Source organism: Cynocephalus volans, chromosome 2, assembly GCF_027409185.1.
Source record: "Cynocephalus volans isolate mCynVol1 chromosome 2, mCynVol1.pri, whole genome shotgun sequence".
Lineage (NCBI taxonomy): Eukaryota > Metazoa > Chordata > Mammalia > Dermoptera > Cynocephalidae > Cynocephalus > Cynocephalus volans.
In genome coordinates, this window is record NC_084461.1 from 46,861,882 (window position 1) to 46,888,946 (window position 27,065).

Here is a 27,065-nt window from a genome sequence, read left to right on the forward strand (position 1 = left end):
CCGGAAAGGGGTTGAGTGATCCGTGGGCAGTATGCTGATCCCATGACCCCTACTATTGTGATAGAGGATGGGATTGTTGGTCCTGCATATTTAGGAAGGGTAAAGTAAGTGGCCCCTGTATTGATGACAAAAGAGATTGGCTTACCCGCTAAGAGGTGAGTTACCCTGGGCTCATGCATGGTGATCTCCATGGGGGCCTTGGGCCCTGGCCATCGTCAGTCCTCCTCCTGGACAAAGCCGAGAAGCTCCAGTAGGGATGGCTGTGAAGCCAAAGGCTGTGGGTTGGGCACTGGGCCTCTCCCTCTCTGGCGAGTGGAACAGTCAATCCCCCCAGTGACCTGGTTGTTTGCAGTGAGGACAGAGCCCAGAAGGGGGCCTGGAGTTAGAACAGGCCCATGCCCAGTGGTCCGGTTGACCACATTTGGAGCAGTTCTCGGGTGGCTTCAGTGCAGCCGGCTTTGGAGTATTTGAGCCTCAGATGGCATTAGCCAGGAGTTGGTATTTGGCCTGATCTTTTAAAAAATGATCCCACCCCCCTTTTTTTCTATTGTTAAAAAACCTTGAAAGCTGCATTGAGGTGGTAGTGTAAAAGGGCCATGCCTGCAGGAGAGTTTGGGTTTATACGTGTATATTCATGTAAAGCCTCAGAGAGGAGGGTTAGGAACTCACTGGGATTTTCAGTGGATCTCTGTGTGATTTTTCTAAGCTTGTCATAATTGACTGACTTGTGAGTAGCCTTTGGAGGCTGTAAAGATCCCGATCCCTGTGGCTGGCTTGGTAGTCCTAATTTGGGTCCATGCAAGAAACAGCAATGGCTCCCACAGGCTGCCTGTTATTTTGAACATGTACCTCATCTGCCTGTTGGGCTGCTATCCAGACCTGCTCCCTGTCTTCAGGGGACAGTCATTTTTCGAGTTGGGAAAGGTCCAAAAGAGAAGAGGGGACATGAACTTGGACAATCCCTCCATCCCAGCCACTTCACAGAGGGGGATATAAAGGAGCTGGGGCTGAGGACAAAGAGAGGGAAAAGGTGGAGGGGCTGTTGAAGGATTTGAAGCATAAGGAGGTAGTCGAGGTGGCCTGCATAGGTAGCAGAGTAGTCTGAGGGATTAAAACATTAATCTGTGTCCAGAAAGGGGAGGTCAAGCATGAGCTAGGAGAATTTGAGATGTGGGACAGTTTTGACAGGGAGAGAAAGCAGAGATAGGAGAAGTCTTGGATCATAAGGAATCTCTCCAGCCTTTGCTGTTTCCACGAGTATCTAAATTGAGAGTGCCATCTTGTGGCCACTGGGATCCATTGTAACGAGGCATTTGAGTTTTAATGTCTCCCTGGAGGCGGAGAGGTTGTCAAGGAGACAGCCCAGAGGCATAGAGCGCAGAGTACAGTAGAAAATGAGATGTCTAGGTTTGTATTGTGAGGATCCCATTTAGAGGGTGAGAAAGGGCAGTCAATCCTGGTAGAAGAAGCGTGCCAACGAAGAGTGTCCTCTTGCCTGTGCACCTTCTTTTTGAGAGAAAAAAGCCATGACCAGATAATGAAGCATCCTTCAATAGCTGGGGGGCATGAGAAAAGTTCCCTCGGCCAGGCACCTGTGCTTCGTAGAGACCAGAGTTGTAGAGAGTAGTTGGGGGAACTTGTAGAAGTAGGCAGGACAGACCCAGTTACTCACCCTGAATGGAGGCCGATGTTGGATGCATTGGTCTGAAATGGCAAAAAGGAGAGAGTCCCGGAGGCACCTGGTTTCTGCAGGTCTGGGAAGGGTGGCCAAGGGCCAATCAACCCAAGAGAGAGGGGATCGTCCACCACCATCAGCCAAAACCCTTCCTGGGTTTTGGCACCATAATGAAAGAAAGTGAGCCGAGATGCCAGGTACCAATCAAACTTTATTAAAGGAAAAGAATCTGCCAGGCTGCCCTCAAAATGGAGGACAGCACCAAATGTGGGGGTGGTAGAGCTTATATAGGGTGCCAAGGGTCAGCTGATACCATCAAGGAGGGGCATTATGCTAATGTGGAAACTATGGGACCAGGGTGGAGAACTGCGCCCTTGTGGAAGCAAAAGGGTTTCTGTTTAAGTCACGAGGCTTCTCATAAAGGGAAGTGGGGAGCGGTTTGGTGCTGGAATGGAAGACAAGCCTGGTGTCTATTTTGCGCTTATTGTGTGCACAATGGCACCGGTCACGTCCAAAATCCATCATTATTTAAGAAAATAAAAGCTTTATTCAGCATAATATCAATTTAAAAGACATGCAAATACTTACATAGAAAAAAAGCCTGAAAAGAATTATACCAAAATGTTAATAAGGGTTATCTCTGGTTGTTAGAATTATTGATGATTTTAAGTGTTTCTTTGTATTTTTCTCTGTTTTAAAAAATTTCTGTAATAGGCACATGTTACTTTTATAACCAGAAAAATACATATTTTCATAGAGAAATTTGGGGCTAGAGTGTTTGCAGTGTGCAAAGAAAATGAGAGGTGGTTTCTAATGAATATTCCTTCATCCTAGGGGTCAAAGAGAGAGAAGCCTAGGGGAGAGGAGAGTAGGGAAGGGGAATAGCCCATTTTCTTGTCCTGTGGTCTCTTTTTCCCTCCCTTCTGCTGGACATGGGATAATGACCCAATCACTAAAAGGCTGATTTGCAGAAAAATTGCAAGAATGTGTCCTCTTTTCATTGGGCATTCCTTTTTGGGGGAGGTGCAGGGTGGTAGGAGTGGCATTCCTTTTGCACTGTCTTGCTAATGCTGTCTGCATATAGCAGACCACAAAATATGCACTGTCATTTCCTTTCTGGGTTAATTTTTTTTCAGTTTTAGGTGGATGTCATTAGCACCTTCTCAACTCTTTGCAAATATGAAAGCTGTATGATTTTTATTTTCAGTGAAAACTGAACCACCTGAGATTTACAGTGTGAAACCAGTTTTGGGCATCAAACGAATGGTTCAAATAAAATGGATTAGGCCTGCATTGGCACCTGTTTCATCTAATTTAAAATACATGCTTCGATTCAAGACAGTCAGTAGTACCTGCTGGGTAAGTTATGCCATTATAATATTTCTATTAGAATACTTGAGGAAGAGAATTATTGACTTTTGTTGACCTGGAATTATCTTTTTCACTTTCTACATTGAAGACAGAGGAGAGGCAAGTAGTGAGTACTTTCCTTCCCAGCTTCCCCTTTGGACCTTTTAGATTGGAAAAGTGTTCTACCATAGGCATTTTACAGTCTGCACAGGAACATCTGAGAAAGTGAGAAATTTACTTTTGCATCCCATCCTGGTTAGTGTCTATGTTGGCTGCCAGAGATTCTGTGGTTTGGTTCTTTACTTTTTAATTTTGTCAGCGTATTATAAAATTGTGAAGTATAACACACATTTAGAAAAGTGAACAAAACTTAAATAACTTAACAAATTATTTGTGCTCATTTAAAAACCACTGAGGTCAAGAGTAGAACATTTCCAGCATGCCAGAGCCTTCTGCTTACCCTTTCCCAATTAGATGACCACCCCCTCCTCCCCTTAGAGCTAACTGTTATCCTGATTTTCATGGTAATCACTTTGATTTTATTATTGTTTTGCCATTTAAGCCTGCATCCCTGGAAAAAAAACATAGTTTAAGGGACTGTGCTCTCATTCCTTGACCCCAAGGATGGAGTGCACAGGAGACGTATATGAGGTACTTAAAAATGGAAATCACATTGTCCTTTTTTAAGTCTGGTATCTTTCTCTCAATGCTGTTTTTTTATGATTCATTCATACTATGTAATGCTGTCCTTTATATAGGCTATATACCTTCATTACTGTGTAGTGTAATATTGTATGAATACAATGGAATCATGACTTAACTCTGTGTTTACCTGATTTTTAATGGGGTTTCACACCCTTTGATGTGTTTATTGGCCATTTGGATTCCTTCTTTATGAGATGCTGGTTTAAGCCATTTGCACATTTTTTCTATTGAATGTTCTGTCTGATCTTTTAATTGACTTGTAGGCATTCCTTATATATTCTATTTGTGAATCTTTTATTTGTTTTTTGTGTTGCAAACATCTCTCACTATGTGGCTTACCTTTTCACTCTCCTAATTGTGACTTTTGATGAACAGATCTTTTAAATATTAATACTGCCCAATTTTATCAAACTTTTCCTTTATGCTCACTGCTTTTTGTGTCTTGAGACATCTTTTCTTACCTCAAAGTCCAGAAGATATTCTCCTTTTTCCATCAATGTGGCCTGAAAGTTATGTCACCTATTTTTTTTTTTTTTTTGTAAGCACCTCATATGACTGACTCTTTTTTTTTTTTTTGTCAGCTGGCTGATACAGGTAACTCATAGGATTGACTCTTAATCAGCTGCTATCCAATTAAATCTTTCAGACTACCACCCCCAACAGTACTTGCCACTATCTTATAATTTGTTGGTTTTTAACCTAAGTTCAGGTATTTTACTTTTTCCTGTTGAATTTCTTCATGTTGGTTTTATTCATCATTTCAGCCTACTTAGAATCTTTATTCTGTCATCCAAAACTTACAGTTAACTTTTTATTTGCTAACTTTTCAATATCTTCACATTTAATAACACTTACTTCTATACCTTTATCTAATCTTAATAAAAATGGTGACTACATCAGTGCCCAGTGGTAAACCAGTAGACACTGTCCAGAGACATCAACCCCTCCTTCTCTGAGTGTAGTAATTTATTCAGACTTCTATGAATATGTGTAATTACCATGACAGTCATTCAACCTACCTTTTCCATCCTGTCCTGGAGGCTAATATGAAACTCTTTCCTTTGTGGAAACTCATAGACACCATGTCTACTGCATCCTCTCCTATTCTGTAGCTCTTTCACAAAAGAAAACTGGTTAAGCTTCACTTATTCTATGTTCAGAGGTGATGTTGGTCACTCCTCCTCCCAGCTTCCTTTCTAAGCCAGCTGTGGAACCATTCTCCTGCAGTCTGACTACCTGTAACATTTGGCTTATTGATTTGCAGTTTAGGGAACGCTTAAGCAGGGCAGTCTCTGGCACAGCACAAGCTCATCTTCCTTCATACCACATGTCATGGTCTCAGTGAGCCTGAGGAACTTCTGGGGTGATCTGTTTGCAAGGAAACCTGATTCCTTCTATTTGCTTGAGCCCAGAGTCACTACAGCTGCTTGGATAGGGTCCTACAAGAGAAACAAACCATGTACAACACTGAGTGAGGGCATTAAGCATAAACCACTCCAACTCTTGGCATTCTGCACCCCACCATCTTCCTTTTTGCCTCCTTCCTTCCAGTTCCTGAAGTTAAGATGTCCTTCCTCCTGTTCTCCTGGCAGATGTGGGAAGTAAGGTGGAATGTGCAGCCAGTGCCCTCTCTCTTCTTTCAGCTTTCAAATGCAAGCAAGTCTCTTCAGTTCTAAACCCAACCCAACTCAACCCATCCCAGCCTTCCATCAGTGGTTCCCACTGTTGATCGGAAAAGGTCTAAATCCTTAACCCTCAGAGACCTGGCCCCTACTGACCCCTGCAACATCACTGCTCACCTTGCCCTTGCTTCTCTAGTAATTCTGAATTGCTTGTTTGCCTTGCATTATGTTGTCTGAATATTCCATCCCTCTGCCTAGAACACCCTCTTCTTTTGTACTTCTGCCCCCACCTATTCATCTTTCAGAATTCAGGGCTGACAAATTTCCTTCTGAGAGCCTGAGCTAGGTGCCTCTCCACTGCGTGCCTCTGTCATTGTACTTAACAATTGACTTATTCAAATTTGTCTCTCCCCTATAAGACTGTAAGTTCCTCAGATGCAGGGACCTTATTTTTCATCTGTGTTTTCCCTTTGTCTGGCACATGCCTGTGCTCAATAAATGTTTGTTTAACTAAACTAAACCATGTAAAATCAATCCTAAGCTTTCAACATGTACATATAACAAGACCCATATTTGTATGATGCTATATGGGTTACAAAGTGCTTTCTTATACCCCAAATTATTTAATCCTTGAAAATATCCTATATATGACACATTGCTATCCCCATTTTTTATAGATTAGGAAATTGAGATGTAGAGAGCTCAAACAAGATCCCAGGGCTTGTAAGTTGTAAACCTAAGCCCAAGTTTTCTGATTCGAAGTTCGTCATTTATGTGACCATACTTCAGCAACCTCCAAACCTTCCTCTGGCCCTAGTCTACAGAGGTTGCATCTTTATATAATGAAATCATAGGAACATCCTTGAAAAGGATCTCAAGACTATTTTAAAAGTTTGGTTGAGGCTTTGCACCAAAACTTCTGACTTATCTCTTAAGACAAACACTTTGGGTAAGCTAGGAATTGGCAGAAAGCATAGATGGTTGGAAACAAACCTGAGGACGCTAATTAGTGATTTGCTAGAATTCCATTGTCTGCGTTGAGTTGGGGAAATTTTATTTTATTTTATTTTATTGGCAACTGGCTGGTACAGGGATCCGAACCCTTGACATTTATGTTATCAGCACTGTACCCTAATTAAATGAGCCAACTGGCCAGCCCGGGAAAATTTTAGATCTAAGCCTGTATATGAAGGATCAGTTGATCCTGGACCCTGTGAAGGCCAAAGGCACATAGCCTGGACAAAAAGCCAAGATAAAAGGACTGTTAAAGGCACATTCTTTGAAAGACTGAAAGCTTTCTTGTTTCCTCTGAGGCTGGGGCTGAGAAGAACAGGCTTTTGTGGCTACATTAGGCAGAGCTTTCTGAGTAAGAATGTCGTGAGAACTACCAAGTGGGCCAGTCGTGCTGAGGGTAAGAGCAAACCAGGAGGAAAAATTAGAAAGATGAAAAAAAAGAATATTTTATATTTTTAAAAGCATGAAAAGTAAAATAGAGCTTCTGTTAGACTTCCTTACCCTTGTCGTATGGATTGGTATTACTTTTATTTTGAATTACATAGGGTGGGCACCATGTGGTTGGCCTTCTCCTAACCATCTTAATCCTGTTCCAACTGGATCCCATAACTAATGATGGATTGTACCAAGTTATGCTCCTCACAATCTTAGTCTGCTGCCCCAGAGGTTCCAGGGACTATTTGGAAGAGGATGCTCAGGGAACCTGGGATTCAGCAGTGAAACTGCCATCACCTCTGGACCCTCCTCCTTGCTGCACCTCACTAGGCTGGGAGTTCAGAAGTGTCCATTGGCAGCTGATGCTCAGCTTTCGGCCACAAACATACATCCTCCTTTTGCCCAAACTCCTTTAGGCCCGGGACCTGGAATTAGGTACTTATTGTCACAGCTGTTACATACACCTATGAAAAATCAAGACTCCCTTCTCTTGCAGGGTTCCATAGGAATGTGCTGTGTGCATACCAACGAAATGGACATATCTGTTAGTGCAGTTTATTTTTATTAATCAACTCAAAATAAGTTTTATAAGCCAACAGCTAAAAGTTTATATTGTAGCAACAACAACTGTGCTCAGAAAGGAATAGCTAAATTTTTAGTTTTTCTTGGAGGGGCTGGACCCAGAAGGAACTCTAGAGATTTTATAAAGCAATACCCTCATTTAACTAATGAGAAACTGACATCAAGAGAAGAGAACTGATTTATTTACCTCTCCCCTCCCTAAGAGAGCGTCCAGGCTGTTGAGACTTTTAGCAGGTTGACTGGTCACTCAAAGACCAACAGTTTGAAATGGAATATTTGGGTAAAGGGAAAGAGCCTAGGAGTGAAGAAATCTGTGTTCTGGGCTTAGATCTGCTGGTCACAAACACTGAGGTTGTCCATGGTCACTTAACTTTCCTGGGTCTTGTCTGTGACATGAGGATTGAACTCGATGCTGATAAGGTCTCTGTCCTTGCTGTTCTGTGAGGCTGTATCTCTAGGTGTTAACCGTTTATGAGTTTAAGCTGAGGCCCTTGCCCTGGTCAGAGGGCTCTGCCTTGCATCTTCCAGAACAGCGAGGGCTCTGCTCATTCAGACCCGGCCCAGAGGCAGGAATTTCTGTCCCACAAGCTTAGAGATAGGTAATGGGGAGGGAGGTGGTGGTTCATGGGACAATTCACATCTATTTAGGTGCAAATTGTTCCTAGGCACGTGTAGAGGTTTATTTATGAAAATGATACATTTTAAAATTTGAGAGAGCGTTACTAGTTCTGAAAACGTAAAATCCTTGTGGAGTGAAGAGGAAAAATGGAAAGATAAAAGAGGCTGTCTCCATTTCCACTCAGGGTTGTCTTTGTTTTGTAGATGGAAGTCAACTTCACCCAGGGCTATATGAATACCAACCAAGCCTACAACCTCACAGGGCTTCAGGCTTTTACAGAATATGTCGTAGCTCTGCGATGCGTGGCCGAGGAATCAACGTTCTGGAGTGACTGGAGCCAAGAAAAAGTGGGAACAACCAAGGAGGAAGGCAAGCTGCTTCCTGTAATTCCCTTTCTGCCTGCTCCAGCGTGGGGCTGCCTAGGCCTGGCCTTGGTGGGTTTTATTATTATTGGTGGGTTGTGGTGGCTCCCAAGTGCTGAGCTTGGGAATCATGGAATCCAGGGGCCTGGGGATCTGCATGGTCCCTCTCCACAGGCAGTCATGTACCCACCTAACCCCCCAGGAGTGAGCCTGTGCTCCTCTGAAGTTGTTAGTTACTTATGCCCCAAAGGCAAAGGACCTCATCTTTCATATTCTTATAAGGTTCTTATACTATATGTAAAAGGGTATCATATCATTTAAAGGTGTTCTATGATGAGTTGAAGATATATGTAGTACACTCTGGAACTGCTACTAAAAAAAATAAAGGTATAGCTAATGAAAGAAAGAAAGATCACATCTTTAATGACAGTGAGGGAAGGAAAGAGACAAGAATCACGCATTGATTGAGGCTTACCGTGCATCAAGTGTGGCCATCAAGAACAGTGCTTCTAGTCAGTGGGTGTGGCTTAAATCCCAGCCTGGCCCTGGAGTGACTTTGGGCAGGATACCTAATCTTTAAGCCTCAGTTTCCTCACTATCCCCCCTTTCCATATTGGAACTTAATTTTTAAAACTGAGTTTATGATAGTGCCTACTTTTTTTCCAATTCATAAACCGTTTCTTTCTTTCTTATATGATGAAGTGCCAGTTGTTTAATACACACCACCTCAAATCTTCTAACTGTTTGAAAACTTCCAAGTTGAATATGCAGCACTATCTATTTTCTTTTGGATTTCAGCATATTGATTATTAGGGTTACTTACTTACATTTAATCATTTAAATGTCTACTTGCTACGTGATACAGATATAATTTGATCCCGATCCTGGCTTTATTACTTAAAAGCCTGTGCTGTTTGTTAGTTGCTTTATTTCTCTGTGCTTCAGAAATGGGAATAGAAATATTGCTATATCTAATTATAGGGCTGTGGAATTAAATGAGATAATTCAGGTAAAATGCTTAATACAGTGACACTTGCTAAAAGTTAGCATATTGTTGTTGGGTTTTAATAAGGTTACCTGTATGTGTCTGATTACTGGTGGTTGTGGGGATACCCATATGGTAATAGAAACAATATAGAATTAGATTATTACTGTATCAGTCCAGACAAGTGATGCCTTTGAATATGTAGATATTTTGGCTGATTTGGAAAATTTTAATTTTGTTTTTTTTCCCCACAGATATAGAGTTATTATTTCCCCCCCTTTGTTTGAACTGCAAATCCATTATCAACTCATGCTTAATGAAAAGTTGGCTATAATAATTGTAGAAGATTTACATGCTAGTCAGACAATGGTTTTACTAACAGCTGCATCTGTGGGAAGTCTATATTGGGCACACTGTTTCTCTTTGGACCATATCTGCAGGAAATAGTGGCCATTTTAATGAAAGAAGAAAATGTGCAATTAAACTCATTCGTTATCACCATCTACTAAAACTAAATGGCTGCTTATGAGATAAATTTAAGGAGAATTTCACTTATATATTTCTAATCAAGTTCCTGGAATGATTATTTAATAGTAAGTTTATTTTTGCCTATATCATCTTTGAGATGAATATTTAGGACTGAATTGTAATGAACACTTTGTCTTTAGATTTTTCTTAATTATCAATATTATTTATCCCTGAGTTTGACTTTCCACATGACTGGAACAGAAAGATTCTGCAAGTTAGAGACAGAGTGATTCCCTCTAATTCTGTGGGTAACCTATGAAGGTCTAATGACTTCGTAGCCTTGAGCTAAGGCTGTCTTCTGGGAGAAACTTGTAGACTTGGCTTGTAGACAGGCTGAAACTAGCCTGTTGCTCCCTGTCTGAGAAAGTTGAGTACTGGCTGTTCTCTCTTCCAATTCAGTAAAGACCTTTGGGAAATAAGAAAACTGGCAGAGCTCAGTGGAATTCAGATGAAGTCATATGTAAAGACTAAACAGTTCCAGTCTACTTAAAAGCAATTTAGATGGAATTAGATCTTATTGGAAGACCCTGGTCCTAACAGCTAGACTGTGTTATCCACACTTTGGCTTCTGTACAAGTAGTTGTAGAAATGTGACTCTCCACTGATGACAAAACAAGTTACTGACTTAATTGCCCTTTGGTATATTTTTTCTATTCCAACTTTAGTTGGAATTCAGTAATTTCACTTTAAGATACCCAATCACCTAAAGTTAAAAAGATCCCTGAAGACAATCTCTCAGTACTAAAATAGTTTAGATCTTGGCCCGAGTGGTGAACCTCAGTCTTTGTGGTCCTGATTTCATTATCTCTAACCATGTGACTTCCTCAAGAAAAGATTTAGAGTGCAATAACAGCAGCTTCAATTAGGGGCATCTCCTCTCTTCTCCCAATTACAGGCCACTAGCCTTCTGGACAGTTCTTTAGGACTCTTTGCTTTCCTCTCATGGCTAACGTGTGTGGGTCATTCTTTAATCATCATCTCAGCATTTTAACATTTCAGATGCATGTCAGAACATTCAACTATAAATTGCCAGTGATCCACCCCTGACCAAAACTTGCTTGAGATGTAGTATTTTAGAGACCTAGTCCAGAGATCAAGTGTCAAGAAAATTCTTTGTTTTTGTAAGCTTTATGCCTATACAGTTAGATCACCAGAAGCCTGAATTCTTAGACTATGTTGTCTTAGACTGTGTTGTTTACTGGGGAAAGGGATGAGTCAGGATTTATGCCGTTGTGTTTTATAGAAGACAACTATGAGAAATGCATGTATGCAATAGTATTTTTGTGCTTTTCTCAACTGGGATTGCAGATGTTGGCCTTTATGTAACCCTGTGTCCTTTTTGAGAGTATCTACGTGACAAATTCCATTTATAAATTTAGTGTCCATAGCCAGAAAATAGTTGCCTCTTCATATGAATTTCTGTTTCATTTTTATCAGGCCATGAGAGCTATGTGACTGAACATGATTGTTTCTACTTTTCCTGCCAGCATTAAGTTTACAGGGAGAGACTCAGTGAAGATTATTTCACTGTTCCTTTCTCATTTAATTTTTTTCTTATATTTTATAACATTACATTCAGAGTGCAACAACTGCAGCTTCAATTAGGGACATTTTCTCTCCTCTCCAAATTACAGGCTACTAGCCTTCTGGACAGTTCTTTAGAACTCTTTGCTTTGGGTACTCCCATATTTTAGTATGCATAACCACACCGTTTAGTATGCAGTTTCATCCTTTTTGGAAGTAGATATGGTATAGATTATATACACACACCCCTCCTTATCTGTTATCTGTGTCACTCCTAGCTTTAATGTATCTTTTAAGATATAGATGTTATATCTTAGAGGACATGAGATGTTCACATTTTAATCTGGATTTGGGTGATAAATTATATTACAGTGGTGTCTATTGTACTTTTTTTTTAAAACCTTGTATTAAGTCATCAGACCCAAGAACAGTTTTATTTTTTACCTTTGGTTGATTTAAATCCTTCAACCACAAAATGAAGGCCTCGTTGGTCATTATAGGACTGCCATCCTTCCACTCTCCACCTTACTCTCACTGGCTCCCTCAAGCAGATCTTTCCTGACTGCCCAGCACACTCTCCCCATCTCCTGTTGCAACTCCCTTCTCTCTGGGTTGACCACTTCACTCTTGTTCCTGACAGCTCCATACGGCCTGGATCTGTGGAGAGTCCTGAGACCAGCCGAGGTGGATGGAAGAAGGCCAGTGCAGTTGTTGTGGAAGGTGACCTCCCTCTGGGCTATTTTTTTTCCTGTTGAAAAACCCTTGCTCTCTAACCCCTCCAAAAACTGTGATTTTTGACATTTTGCCTCCTGAATTTCCTTCCCTAGAGGGCTTTATGATGCCCCAGTCTCACAATGGTTATCCAACTAAAAAAAGCCCCAAAGGTTACCTCACAGGTGGCCCGAATATGCATTACAGACCCTGGCCCCCCTCTTCTTTGGTCTGAAATGTTAACATTTGGGGGAGGTAGAAAGTGCAGGTGCAGGAGGCATTACGACCTTCCGGAGGAAGCCATCACTGGCTGCCCTCCACTGGAAGGCAATTGGAGACCCTGTAGCCCCACCTCATGTCTGAGAAGAGCACTGACTGGGGGCCAGCTCACTGGTGTATCCTCAGATCATCGCCAACATATGTGGTACACATGTCCTGGGACAGTGGAGTGCAAAGTCAGAAGAGGGGCCAGATGATCCTTTCTAGGAGGAGAAGGAAAAGGCAGGTAGCTAAGGCAGAGAAGAGGAGAAAGGAGGAAATAAGAGAAAGTGGGAAAAGGAACAGAAAAGGAGGGGGAAGAGGGAATAAACAGGAAAGGAAAAGAGCAAATAGAGAGAAAGACACAGGAAACGGGAGAGAAAAGATGGGGAAGTTGGGAGAAGAAAGAGGGGAGGAGGGAGATGCTGTAACTTTTTAATATGTCTCCAGAATTCTTAGGAGGTACTTAGCATGTTATCTGACACTTGTTAAAGTCCAGGCAAGTTTAATCCATTTGAAAATGTAGAAATTGCCCTTCTTGTTGGGTGGGAGAGGGGAGAGGGAGGAGGGAGAGAGGTTTCAGTAATGGGCCACAATAAGCAACCACATTGTATATCGACAAAATTTAAAAATAAATAAATAAATAAATAAAAAGAAATTGCCCTTCTTTACGAGATGACATTTCATTCCCAGTCACTTCAGGCTTGGAGCACCCTCCTGCCTTTGCCCCTCTCCCTTCACCCACCTGGAGCTGCAGGACACAGGCAGGTTACAAGAAGCAGCAGGCGTGGGAAGGCCCAGCCAGTGGCGCTGGAAAAATTTGAGAATCAATCCCAGATGTTGTGGTTTCTTTCTCAGTCACCAAGGGTGAAAAGAGATCACTCTGTCAACACATTGTTGGGGGAGGAAAGCAAGCAGTGACACTTACCCACATGTCATCTTAGCTACACAGCAGCGGGTGAGGGTCAAGTAGGCCAACCTGTAAAGTAGGTGAGATGGGCTCCAATGCCCTCCTCCTCCCCCTTGGCTGGGGACTGGTCTTCCTTTTGCATCAAGAGGAGAGAGTTTGCTAAGCATTTGAGTTGTTTAAAAAAGAATGTACTAAAAAGCTCTAAAATTAGATAGTGATGATGGTTGTACACTGTGAGTATGCTAAGAACCATTGAATGTACACTTTAAAACAGTGAATTTTATGGAATGTGAATTATTCCTCAATAAAGCTGTTATTTTCAAAAGAGAATAGGTTGTCTTGACAAATAAAAGGCTCTTAGTCACTAACCTTTTATGCCATGGTTGATGTAGAGGAAATTTCTGAACTGGGAAGGCAGTGGAACGAAATGACTTCTAAAGTCCTGTCTGACATTACGTTCAGTCATTCTGCTCCATCCGTGTGTGTAATCAGTAACAGAAAGTGAACAACAGAGAAGCCCTGTAATTCCTGGGAAACACTCAGCATCCTGGCTCCTAGGTAAAACCTCTGATTAGTGGCCCAAGTTCAGGGCTGAAAATAAGAGTTTGGCTTGGAGCCCTCGGGGTAAGCTTCTCACCAAAGGTTTGGGACTGGTAGGGCAGCCCTGAATGTTTTAGTCCTCCTAGCTGGGATGCCTGGCTAGGGTGTCTCATCCAGGGAAGCTGGCTTCCTCCTCAGAGGGGGAGATGTGGAGATAAAAGACGCAGGGCATAGATACTTTCCAACCGTTGGAGACTTCCAGGCAAGAGATGACCCAGGGCCAGAACAGACTTGGGATTGGCTAGAGGGAACACCTCGGAGCATAAGATAAATAAGGAAATAAGATAAAAGCAGAAATAAGGGTGGCTTGCTTACACTGGTTTGGGCATTCTCTTAGTTTAGCCTAGTGGAATTAGACTCAGGTTAAGGGTTTATATCAAGGTACCAGTTAGTAAATCCCCTCTTCTGGCACTTTAAGGGTTAATATCACAGCACGGGTATGTTATTCATCCCTGGGGGGTAATTACCTGATTGCACTTTAGCATCTAATAGTTCACATTACCCTCACTCCCCATCCTCACCACTTTTCACTGTCTCCATGCCTTTCTTTTTCTGTTGTTGGCAATATGCCTCTGGGTTCAGAAGGCAAGAGGAGCCCCAGTCCTGGAGAAAACCCTTGGCTACAACGTATGGTACTTTCCGGAAAACAATACTAACCTCACAGAGACAATGAACACCACTAACCAGCAGCTCGAACTGCATCTGGGAGGCGAGACCTACTGGGTGTCTGTGATTTCTTATAATTCTCTTGGAGAGTCTCCTGTGGCCACTCTGAGGATTCCAGCTATTTATGAAAAGTGTAAGTAGAGCGTAAACTTCTTACTTATGTGCCTGGTTCCTCCAATGGGACAAGGAGCAGTTCCTATCCTCTCGGGTAGCTGTTTCTCTTGAGTCCAAATGCAAATGGAGTGGGGAATGTTTAGGTTGTGGTGAGGAAAACAGAATCTGCTGGTAATTAATGAGACCTAGAAGTAAAGTTCCTGTGGGACAAAACCTGTGTTAAAAATCAGAGACTTCATAAGTCACATAATAAAAGTCATAAGCCTAGGGGTTCTACATGCAACTTTTATTTGTTTTGGTCTAAGTACATGTCACCTGGGTTAAGTGATGTAGAAGTGTCTATTTTGTCACATTTGTCCTCAGTGGCTCAAGCCTCTTTCACACGCTTCCCCCACAGATGGGTATTAACCAGTCCCCAGCCTTGGTCGAATGCTCACGTTCCTTTTTCCTCCTTTCCCCGCTTGCATCTGATTGCTAAGTTAGGAAAAATTCTGACATTTATACTTGCCGATAAATTGCTCATTTCACTTCTGATGAAGCAGTTTGTAATACCGCTCCCAGGCAAACTTGTATTTTACATCCTGTTTTTTGGAATAAAATATCTTCTTTGATTCTTATTCAAGGAATTGCAGGCAATAGATTTCCTCTTCCCTGCTTTATTTATCAAAAATAAATCAATCCATTCGTGAGGGCATAGTCCTCATGATCCAAACACCTCTCAAAGACCCCACTTTTCAAATACCGTAATTGGATTTCCCACTCTTTTAACACTGTTACAGTGGAGATCAAGTTTTTAATATGTGAACCTTTGGGAGACACATTTGACCTACAGCACACAGTCTGCTGGGGCTTGTTGCCTAGGAACAGCAGGATGCCATATCCCTAGCCCCCACCCCAAATTCCTACATTTGGTCTAGGCTTTCAGCTTCAAGAAGGTTTTTAGTTTTTTTGTGGGACACCATCTCCTCTACTGCTCTCATCCAGGACTGTCTTTAATGTTCACTGAAACACACCTGCCATGGATTCTAGTTTTGAAGGCTTCGGTGGTGTTGGGGAAATAGAATAGTTTAGTCAGGGCCCTCGCCTTGGGTCCATTTGGGTGTGGTTCAGCATCCTTTGTAAGCAAATTGTGTGTGTGTGTGTGTGTGTGTGTGTGTGTGGAGTTAGTGTGCATGTGCGCCAATGTATCTTTTTAGTTTTGTTGCTGTTCTTGTGTTCTTCAGAGAGAGAGAGAGAAAGAAAGAAAGAAAGAGAGGAGAGAGTAGTTTTAGTGAAGAAGGCGGGCGGGTGGGCGTCTGCCTTAGGTACCTGCCCGGCACAGCCATGCTTTCCAGCCTATGGCTCCAAGGACCTTTTGGCCAGTTACCTAGCTCATAGACCTGCATGTAAGGGGTCTGGTGACCCAGCCTGGCATATGAAGGGTTTGTGACCCAGTCTGTGAATGGGCTTGAGGGGTCTGGGAGCTCCAGACCTAGCCCTAGCTCAACAATCAGCCCAGTCAGCAGGATTACCAGCAGGTAAAACAGCACCACAACTGACGTGGTCGCCTAGCTTTACAACTGGCGTCACGAACAGGATTAAGAGAGCTACAGGTGGGTTGTGGGTGGCAAGAAGTGGGTGAGAGGGGAGAGCCATGCCCTGTAATTTCTAAGACCCACCCCCTTCAGGCTCTTGTCTCTGCCTCATTGCACCTCCATATGGTTCTCCTCTCTTCTGTGTGTTCAGAATATTTTCAATAAGCTATCTCTCTGATTCTGATTAAATCCCAGATATTGAATTTGAAGCCACGTGTTCAACTTTTCTATCAAAGGAACTCCTGTGGCTTGTGTCCAGAGATGAGTTTACTAGTCCTGCAGAAAATGTTGCTATTTACATATTGATCCATAGCTAGGTGCTTTGGATGGGTGTGTCCTTATCTTTCTGGCACAAACACAGTTCTTGCTGTCTTGAGGATACAAACCCATATTCAGTTTGTTTAGGGCCAGCCTAGAGAGTTAAAATGTAAAGACATCTCCCTGGTATGATTTTAGGGTCACCATCTCCCAGCTTCCCAGCCACAGAATTACTGGTGCCAGTTCTACCTTGGGAGATTCATTCTTTGTCTCAGGTTTGCTTTCCTTTTGACTTGCAGAGACTCCTGTGGAAGGTAAGTCTTTTTCGTCATCAGGTCTCTAGTGAGATCCTTTTCTGGAAACAGGTCAGTTTTGGGGAGATAAAGGAAGATTAAGGAGGTGCTTAATCATCAAGGTGTTGGAAAAGGAAAAGAGATACAATACAAGGGGTGAAAACAGCACCATCAGGGGAGGCGCAATAAAAATCGTGAATTTGGACCTTCTTTTATAGTTTGGGTGGTGAGTGGATGCCAGTGTGGTTGGTGCATTTGGGTACTTTTGTCTCCTTTCAGCATTTCGGTGCATTGAGGTCATGTGGGCCTGCCTTGCCTCGGACCAGCTGGTGGTGGAGTGGCAGAGCTCTGTTCCAGAGGTGGACACGTGGATGGTGGAGTGGTTCCCAGAAGTGGACTCAGAGCCTTCTACCCTTTCCTGGGAACCTGTGTCTGGGGCCAGGAACTGGACAATTCAGCAAGGTAGACAGTGCAGAACCCACAAGTCCCTTCTGTGGAAGATTCAGTTTCATTTTCATCAGTTTTGAAATCTTTAACTTTGGCTGCAAAGCTGTACATGTGGTTAGTAACATTTGACAGGCTTGTGCAATTTTAGTGAAATGATATTATGCTTCTTGGCATTTTCCAGCAAGGCTGGAAAGCTGTGGGTATCAGACCAGGTTTCTGGCCTGTCTGCAGGTGGAAAACACCTCTTAACATTTACCATCAGAGAACCCTTCCAAGATAGCTTGATCATCTTGTGGATAACACCAGAGTGTGGATCCCTTCTGTCCTACCTAGGATACTCCCTTCAGTTCTGGCTGCCTGTTTAAGAGCAAGGCCCCTTCTCCAGGTGGTTGATACAGGGAACCATCTTCTCTTTAAGACAGTCCCTGCCCAGTGTAAGACACATGAGTAAGGTTTTTCCTTTCAACCCTATTATACCAACTATTTCTTAATGCTTAATAGCATTTGTGTTAGGAATTATCCTCATGCAGGGATGCAGGAAAATTCTCCATAGAGGAGCTGGAAATTCTCCAGGGTGAAATGCTGTTGACAGGAGGATTAAGTTTTATTCCACAGTGCCCCCAAGTCACATGATAAAATTGGTGATAGAGAAGGGACTGAAATCTCACTTCTCTCTTCCTGGATGGCTCTGTAATTTTGTTAGAGTGGTATAGGGTTTAGTTCTAAGAATTAATTAGAAAGTCTTAGAACAGGAATAGAGGTTAGAGACCATCCAACCTAACCTCCTTATTTTCCAGATGTGGAAACTGTAGGGAAATGAATATCTTCCACAAGTCTTAGGTCATTACTCTTAATTCAGCATTCCTTCCACTCTGCCATGCTCTGAACTTATGCTTATTTTTTTCTTTCTTTCTCACAGATAAATTAAAACCTTTCCAGTGCTATAACATCTCTGTGTATCCAGTGTTGCAAGACCAAGTGGGCGAGCCATATTCCATCCAGGCTTATGTTAAAGAAGGCAGTATGTATGGACAAGACCCTGTGGGGAAAAGAAAACACTGGGGCCGGTCTGACATTCAGATGATGCTGTGAATGCCTGTAGCTCATTCTTGGTTGTCTTGGGGTCTAGTTGCGCTGCCCCTTCATCTTGTAGCAAGCTATGAATGTTCAGCACGATTGGGGTCAGGCTATAGATTCACTGAATTTCAAAGCTGAGATAGGCAGAGGTCATCAAGTCTATTCTCCTGATTTCAAAAATGGGAAATCGATGCTCAGAGAGGTCATATAACTTGCTCAAAATCACAAAGAAACAGTGCAAATAGAACTGCAACCATAATTAACATTTAATTAAGACCAACTTAGGGAGCCTTCAGAGTTAATCATAAGTGAGGATGTTAAAAAGATTATTTTTAATTGTGTAGCAATAAGCAAGGGCTTTATTGATGAATTGCTCAGACTAATTTTGTCTTTTTGGAAGTTAACAGCTTCCAGATTGAACACTGGAACATATCTCCTGCCACTCAAAGGCAGCCCATGGAGGCATATTCTTCAACTATTTGATAATGGCTATACTTTACAGATATAAGTGAAAGGGCTGTGTGCCAAATTGGAGCGAGTGGTCTATAAGAAAGTGCTTTTTCTGTGGTCTTTGACCCTGCTTCTCTTCTTGTTTGGATGACTCCAGAAAACCAGTTTTTCAAGCAAGTTGATTTATCAGTTTCGTACTTTTTCAGAAAATAGAATAGTTTGGTCAGGGCCCTCACCTTGGGTCCAGTTGGGTGTGGTTCAGCAGCACATCCTTTGTAAGCAAATTCTGTGTGTGTGTGTGTGGAGTTAGTGCGCATGTGCACCAATGTATCTTTTTAGTTTTGTTGCTATTCTTATGTTCTTCAGAGAGAGAGAGAGAGAGTTTTGTGAAGCAGACTGGTGTCGGCCCCAGGCATCCGCCCTGTGTAGCCATGCTTTCCAACCTATGGCTCCAAGGACCTTTTGGCCAGTTACCTAGTTCATAGACCTGTGTGAAGGGGTCTAGTGACCCAGCCTGGTGTGTGTAGGGTCTGGCGACCCAGCCTGGCGTGTGAAGTGTTTGTGACCCAGTCTGTGAATGGGCTTGAGGGGTCTTCGAGCTCTAGACCCAGCCCTAGCTTGGCAATTGGCCCAGTTGGTACAGGATTACTGTCAGGTAAAAGAGCCCAACAACTAGCATGGTCATGTAGCTAGACAATTGGTGTCATGAACAGGATTAAGAGCTTTACAATTGGCACTCTAATTGGATGTTCTGGGAGTATAATTCAGTGTTTATCATTTATCTTCTTGTCTTTCCAAGTTCCATCAGAAGGTCCCATAACCAAGGTAGAGAACATTGGTGTGAAGACAGTCACAGTCACCTGGAAGGAGATTCCCAAGAGTCAGAGAAATGGTTTTATCAGCAACTACACCATATTTTACCAAGCTGAAGGTGGAAGTGAATTCTGTAAGTGTGCCCATAGCCAAGTTGAAACAAACCCAAAACCACAGATAGATGCTATGGATAGACCTGTCATAGAGGAGGCTCCCGTGGTTGTGACCTGCAACCTTGCATGAGTCACTTAGCTTCTTTGATCCTTTCCAAAAATGGGGCCAAGAGCACCCACTACTTGAGTTTTTTGGGGTTAAATGAGGGTGAAGTGACAGTACCTGATAGTCCTGTAAGAATGGGAAGAATTGACATAATTTGTCCTGGTCAGGCCCTGAATGAGTTGACATCCAGGAAGGGGTATGCCTGGTTTAGAGTGGAGGAGGAACAGACCCTGTTTGGCAACACTTACCTTAGTGCAGAACCCTTTATCATGACTTTTACTGCCCACTGCCAAGTCATGCTTTTTTTTTTTTTTTGAGTCTATAATATCTCATGACATTCTAAATTCTGAGCTAGGCTTGGATTCCTGTTTAGACTAAAAATTTTTTGTTATGGTAAAATACACATAACATAAAATTTGCCACTTTAAACATTTGAAAGCATGCAATTTAGTGGCATTAAGAACATTCACAATGTTGTATAACTATCGCCGCTATCTATCCAGAACATTTCCATTTCTACCCCAGATAGAAGCCCTGTACTCATTAATTACCCACTTCTCATCTCCCTCTTCCCACAGTGCCTGCCAACCACCAAACTGCTTTGTGTCTCTATGGATTTCCTATTCTGGGTATTTCATATAAATAGAATCATACAGTGTGTGGCCTTTGTGTCTGTCTTCTTTCACTTAGCATGATGTTTTGAAAGTTCTTCCATGTTATAGCATGAATTAGTACTTCATTACTTTTTATGGCTAAATAATATTTTATTGTATGGATATTTCATATTTTGTTTATTCATTCATCAGTTGACGAACATTTGGGTTGTTTTAACCTTTTGGCTACTGTGAATAGTGCTGCTATGAACATTGGTGTACAAATATCTTGAGTCCATGCTTTTAATTCTTTTGGATAAATACCTTGGAGTAGAATTGCTGGATCATATGGTAATTCTAGTTTAACTTATTAAGGAACCACCAAATTGTTTTCCACAGTGACTACACCATTTTACATTCCCACCAGCAATGTACGAGGGTTCCAGTGTCTCTGCATCTTTGCCAATACTTGTTATTTTTCATTTAAAAAAAATTATTATGGCTGCCCTAGTGGGTGTGAGGTGGTACGTCCTTGATTTGCATTTCCCTAATGATTAATGATGTTGAACATCTTTTCATGTAGTTGTTGGCCATTTGTATATCTTCTGTGGAGAAATATCTTTTTAATCTCTTTGCACATTTTTAAATTGGGTTGTCTTTTTGTTGTTGATCTATAAGTTCTGTATATTTTCTGGATGTAAGTTCCTTACCAAATACATGATTTGCAAATATTTTCTCTCATTGTGTGCATTGTCTTTTCACTTTCATGATATTGTCTTTTGATGTACAAGAGCTTTTAATTTTAATGAAGTCCAGTTTAATCTATTTCTTTTTTTATGGTTTGTGCTTTTGGTATTATATGTGAGAAGCCATTGCAAAATTCAAGGTTGTGAAGAATTACCTTATGTTGTCTCCTAAGAGTTTTTATAGTTTCCACTTTGATCCATCTTGATAGCTAACTTTAAGCAGAACATGGATAGGAGTTGGAGAATGAGATGGCCAAACTTGGAAGTACAGGTTCCAGTGCTCTTATTTTGATGCTCCTAAAACACAATTTTCAGTTTGGCTTGACTGTGGTGTTTGACTTTTATATTTTTCCTTTAGCCAAGACAGTCAACTCCAGCATTCTGCAGTATGGCCTGGACTCCCTGACACGGAAGACCTCTTACACAGTTTGGGTCATGGCCAGCACTAGTGCTGGGGCTGCCAATGGAACCAGCATAAACTTCAAGACACAGTCACTCAGTGAGTATTTCTTTTAATCCCTGGGTACCTCTCCTTGGCATTTCCCTTAGGTCATTCACAAATGACACTTGCCAAAGGCAGGGGAAAGCCAGGTAAAAGGGCAATAAAGTGAGAAGAGCTCTCTGGCTCACTGACCTTCCTGAAGGCAGATGGGTGAGGAGAGAAGGTGGGTAGGCAAGTTAAGAGCTGCATTTGGAAAGGCTGGTCATTTTGCTCTTTCCTCATGGGCAGCCCCAAACCATTCTGAGGAGGAGGGATCAAGTTAATGCCAACTTCAGTCTAAACACCAAACCAGCTCCCACCTCAAGGCTGTCCCCAAGTTCACAGTCACCAGTTTCTGTGTGCCAGAGGTTATTGCACATTAAGGCTTTGGAGGGAAAAACCTTGGTTGACAAAGGACTACTGATCCACAGGAAGGGACTTAACTGCATCATATGTGGAGTTTTTTTGAGCAAAAATGTATATAATATGTCTGACTTAATAGCTTTTATGTTAAAAAATATGAAGCGAGAAAAATTTAATAGAAACAACAAATAATATAAAATATAACATAGCTTCATATGAGGACTGGTTAAGGGAGAGATTCAAGAAGCGAAGAATATGAAATGAGGAGAGAAATGAAGAAAGGAAGGAGAATGGGAGAAAAAGAGAAATATATTAATTTTGCCATGTCTGTGAGCAGCAGAGATTTGAATTTTAAGGACATACTAAAATACTAAAACTTTTAAGCAATGAACAATAATTGGTGCAAGCTAAAAATTGTTTTAAGTACTCTTGAGAGCCTCTTGTTTGGTACATTTTTAATCTTTTTTTCTTATTTTTGGTTTTGGCTGCTGGCTGGTATAGGGATCCAAACCTTTGACTTTGGTGTTATGAGCACCACTCTCTAACCAAGTGAACTAACCAACCAGCACATTTAAAAAAAATGAAATAGCTTTATAGATCTGGAAAATGTGAGCGTAACAAGTGTTTTTACATAGAAAACATGTTCTGTTTTTATAGACTAACATTGCCTTCTTGGAACTTTTCTTGATATTTCTATTTAAAATCTTAAAAAATCATGTTGTATTTTCATAACACTAGGCACAAATTGTATCAGCTCATGGAATTTTCTCCAAGGATCAAATTGAAGGCAAGATCCTGCCTTAAAGCTTAGAAGTTTCCTACCCCGGTCTATGGATTAACGATCCCCCTGCTTCCATCTTTAATCCTCTGCAATCCATTCTCCACACAGCAGCCACAGTTTCAAACCCTAGGTCTCCTGCTTAAAACCCACCAGTGACTTCCACTGTTTTTTAAATAAAGTCCAGACACCTTCTCGAAGCTTTCAGGGTCCCTCATCATCTATCCCTTACTGACCTCATTTCCTACTGCTTTCTGCCTCTATTTAATGTTTGTTAACTTGTTCCTGCTTCAAAGCTTAGCTTTTGCAACTGCTATTCCTTCTCCCTGGAATACTTTTTTTCTCCATATTTTTGCATGGCTGTCTCCTCCTTATTGTTAAGATCAGCTTGAATTTCACTTCTTTCTTGGCTTCCCTATCTAAATGTGCTAACCTCCCTCTCACCTTACTCTAGTTACTCTATATCTTATTACCCTGTTTTATCTGAAATAGTATTTATTATCTGGATCGTTCTACCAGAATGTAAGCTCCAGAAGAGTAGGGATTTTGTATTTCTTGCTTCTTGCTGTTTGTTTTATTACCCAGAGTAGTGCTTGGCAAATAGTAAGTGCTCAATAAATATTCACTAAATGAATGAAGTTGGAAGGTGGCCTAGGGAACACAACATCTTTCAGTATTATGCAGGGAGAATACAACTACATGGGGAGCCACAAATCCCAGGGTTTTTTAATTGAAAAAAAATTGGATTTAATGGAAGAAAATTAATAAAGAGTATGTTTGCTGAAGCTACTAGAAGAAAAAGTTAACCTTTGATTTTCATCAAGAAAGTGAGGAACTCAGTTTACTCCTAACTTTTGTTCTCCTTTTTTCCAAGGTGTCTCTGAGATTTTCCTTATAAGTTCTCTGGTTGGAGGAGGCCTTCTTATTCTCATCATCCTGACAGTGGCATGTGGTCTCAAAAAACCCAGGTGAGTTTATAGGTAACAGTGGGTGCCTTAAAAATCAGGGACAGAAAGGGATGGAAGGCATCGTGGGCACTTTGTAGGAGAGGGCACTCTACCATTAGGCGGTGTTCATTCATTCAGTAATTTGGACATATTTATTGTGATTATTAAAGGCCACACCCTGGGGCCCATCAGAATTCTAGCCAAGCAAGAGCACATCACCTCTCACAGCTCCATGCACTGGGCTTTATCTGCTGCATTTACCATCTGAAACTAAAGTAGGATAGGAGGCACTTTCTCTCAGTGTCTGGAGGGGGCCCCAGACAGTAGCAAGAGGACATTCGCAAGCTTCTGTTTCAGACAGAACAGGGAGCAGCATGCCTGTGGAGTTAGAGTGCTGGCCGGTCATGTGCTTGGGGTGCAGTGTTGGAGGGCTGGCTGAAGGGGCATTTGTCCTTCCTGCCCTGGCCAGTGTGGGGAAAGAAGCTTGTCTTCAGAGTCTTGTGCTTTCTCCTTGCAGTGAGCCTCACGTGACTCTAATGGTCCTTCGCAGTAGAGTTCTGTCTCCAAATTGGACAGTTGTGGGCCTTCTCTGCCAAGCAGCTGCACCTCGTTAATAGTCAAGCTAATCTCAGTTACCAACTGTAGGTTGTAAGCAAGTCACCAGCACAAATTCTTGTACATCATGCTCTTAAGCAACCATTCTTCATCTTTAGCATGCATCAGAATTGGGCTGCACCCCAAGGGATTCTGATTCAGTGATTCTGGAGTGAACCCCCGAAATTTGCATTTCTAACAAGCTCCCGGGTGATGCTGCTGCTTCGGGTGGGGACCACACTTTGAGAGCCATTGCACTAAAGTGTGGGTAGCTTATAAGGCTTAAAGTGTTACTTTTCCTAGGGAAGAAGTCTTAGACAAATGACTCTGTGATGGTGCAGTTTCCAGCATCATGGCCAGGTGTGGAGATACAGGGGTGGAAGAGAAGGGGAAGTAGGAACAGCTTGGCACGGGAAAGGTCTCCTCCAATGACATCCCATAGATAACTTGTAATTTCATTCCCCAAATGACTTCATTTGCCTAGTCTCTGTCAGGGAGCTTGCCCTTATTTAATAGGGAGCCATATAATTCTCTTTAGCAAAGCCTTGCTCTTTTGGCTCAGCCATGCAGTGGAGTGTAAAATGCTTCTTGGACTCATTTCCTGTTTTAAAATCTTATCTCTTATTAGCAAATTGACTCACCTGTGCTGCCCTGATGTCCCCAACCCTGCTGAGAGTAGTATAGCCACGTGGCGTAAAGATGATTTCAAGGTAAACACTCCGGTTTTTTTAAGGAAATCATTGTGCAGGCTGGTTGTGGGGGGTGGACAAGGTGGATGGAGATGGGGAGAAATCTTGGGCTGATCTTTTTTCAGGGTTCACATAAAGAGAACTCAAGGTCGAAAAGTCCCAGGGAGCAGCTGGCAGGGCATATGGAATCCGCCTTCCTGGAATGACTTTGACCTCGTGCTTTTAGACAAGAGGAAAGGGCTTCACCAGGCTCATGAGGACCCAGTGTGTTTCCAGCGTAGAAGTGGTCACATAAAAGATGATGCAGAAGAAAGACACCAGCTGTACCCTTACCGACCTGACTGTCTGATTAGAGAGAGAGAAGGCATGGCTGTAAGATGTGAGGCCATTTAAAACAAGCCAGGAGCAAATTAATTCAGAGACCACCTAGAGATCCTGAGGGGATGTTGGCATAGCTATCCAAAGGCTGCCTTGAATTGTTTTTCTCAGGTTGGGGAAGTTAGAGTCAAACTTTATTTGACTGGCATTGGGTTTTTTTAGTAAATGCTTAAGTAGGAATACTCATTTTTCCTAAGTTTTTAAATGGAAAACTGTTATGAAGTGTTTAAGGTTTAATTTATTGTTGAAGTAGAAATAAGCCCAATCAAATATAACCTTTAAATCCTAATTTTTGAAACACTGTTTCCAGTTCTTCCTTGATGCAGGAATTTTAAGTATTAGTCCTCATTCCAAGTCAGCTATCTTTCTTTAATATGGACATTTCTGTATGATTGTCTTTATTTCTATTTCCTCCTCTCTGTTCTCCCTCTTGTATCACCCTATTTGCTTTCCAGCTTATTAAAAGTTGTAGGGAGTAACGAATTCATAGCCAGTGTTGTCTGATGACTAAAATGCTTTTTGAATAATCTGTAGCTTGGGCCTCTACAGCAAGCACTTATTAATCACCCACTACAGGCAGGCACTGGTTTAGGTCCTGTGCCTAAGGCAAGACAAAGACACCGCCCCTGCCATGAGGTTATCTTTGATTTTCTGTTGCTATTGAACAAGTCTGTCTTTATGTTTGTGGTTTTTCCATCCCTAAGAGTTCTAATTTTGATGCTCTCATCTTAACTGGGGTTTTGTGAACATATGATTGTGTGCAAAATAGGCTTGAGCTCTGTAGAGGAAGGAATTGTTTGAACACAGAGTGCTATTTCTCAGGAAATGGGCCACTTTTGCCAAGCTTGCAGGGAAAGGCAGGAGAAGATAACTGGCCACACTTTTGTGCCTGGGAGGAATGTGGGTGTCTGCTCAAGAGGCGGGGCACCTGATTTCCCAATGAGATCTTGACTACATTATATGTAGCCCCTAAATGACCATTTGGGGGGTCCCTTTTTCTTTTCCAGGGTAAGCTACACCTGAAGGAGTTTGATGACTCTGTGAACACAAAAGAAGAAAGGATTCTAAAACTCTGTTCTGCGCCCAGTGACCTGACTGACAAGTTGGTGGTGAACTTTGTGAATTTTCTGGAAGAGGTTTCCATAGAGGAAGCCAGAAAGGGTCAGGAAAACATTTTGGGAGGGGAAAAGAATGAGTATGTGACCTCCCCCGACAGGCCACACGGTCCCTCAGGGAAGAGCTGTGAGGAGCCCCTGGTTTCAACCAAGATTCCTCTCAGAGAATGCCAAGACCTGTGTTTGGGAATGCCCGAAGGGACCTGCTCAGAAGTCACCTGCTCAGAAGTCAAAGAGCAACTACTCTCTTTGGATCAAAGTTTAGGGCCAGACCGTGTTTGTGAGGAAGGAGCATCAAATCCATACTTGAAGAATTCAATGACAACAAGGGAATTTCTTGTGTCTGAAAAACCTCCAGAGCCCATTGAGAGAGAAGTCTAAATGCCATGGTGTTGTGAAACCCTCAGAGTCCCAATGTGGATGATCTCTGCTGAGAGAAGATATCAAGGCTCAACAAGAAGCACTTCCTTGGTCTCCTCCCCATCCTGCCTGGGTTTAAAGAAAGCCTCCCCTGCCCCTGAGCTGCGGGTTGATCTTGGCTGGCACAGATGTGAACTTGGGCTGGGAAGAGGAAGTCATGATGGTGAGCC

At 42.2% G+C, this 27,065-nt stretch overlaps 1 protein-coding gene across 1 annotated transcript in view; it reads left to right on the plus strand.

Moving 5' to 3' along the window:
- Positions 1–26,856, plus strand: part of IL31RA (interleukin 31 receptor A) — a 49,913-nt gene extending 23,057 nt beyond the window's left edge. Inside the window, exons 4-14 of the mRNA XM_063087859.1 lie at positions 2,883–3,034; positions 8,206–8,371; positions 12,042–12,121; positions 14,463–14,679; positions 17,065–17,247; positions 18,152–18,253; positions 19,559–19,705; positions 21,489–21,629; positions 23,627–23,720; positions 24,922–25,003; positions 26,368–26,856. Coding sequence (XP_062943929.1) covers positions 2,883–3,034; positions 8,206–8,371; positions 12,042–12,121; positions 14,463–14,679; positions 17,065–17,247; positions 18,152–18,253; positions 19,559–19,705; positions 21,489–21,629; positions 23,627–23,720; positions 24,922–25,003; positions 26,368–26,856 — 1,853 coding nt within the window. The remainder of the gene's footprint in view (positions 1–2,882; positions 3,035–8,205; positions 8,372–12,041; positions 12,122–14,462; positions 14,680–17,064; positions 17,248–18,151; positions 18,254–19,558; positions 19,706–21,488; positions 21,630–23,626; positions 23,721–24,921; positions 25,004–26,367) is intronic.
- Positions 26,857–27,065: the final 209 nt, after the last annotated feature.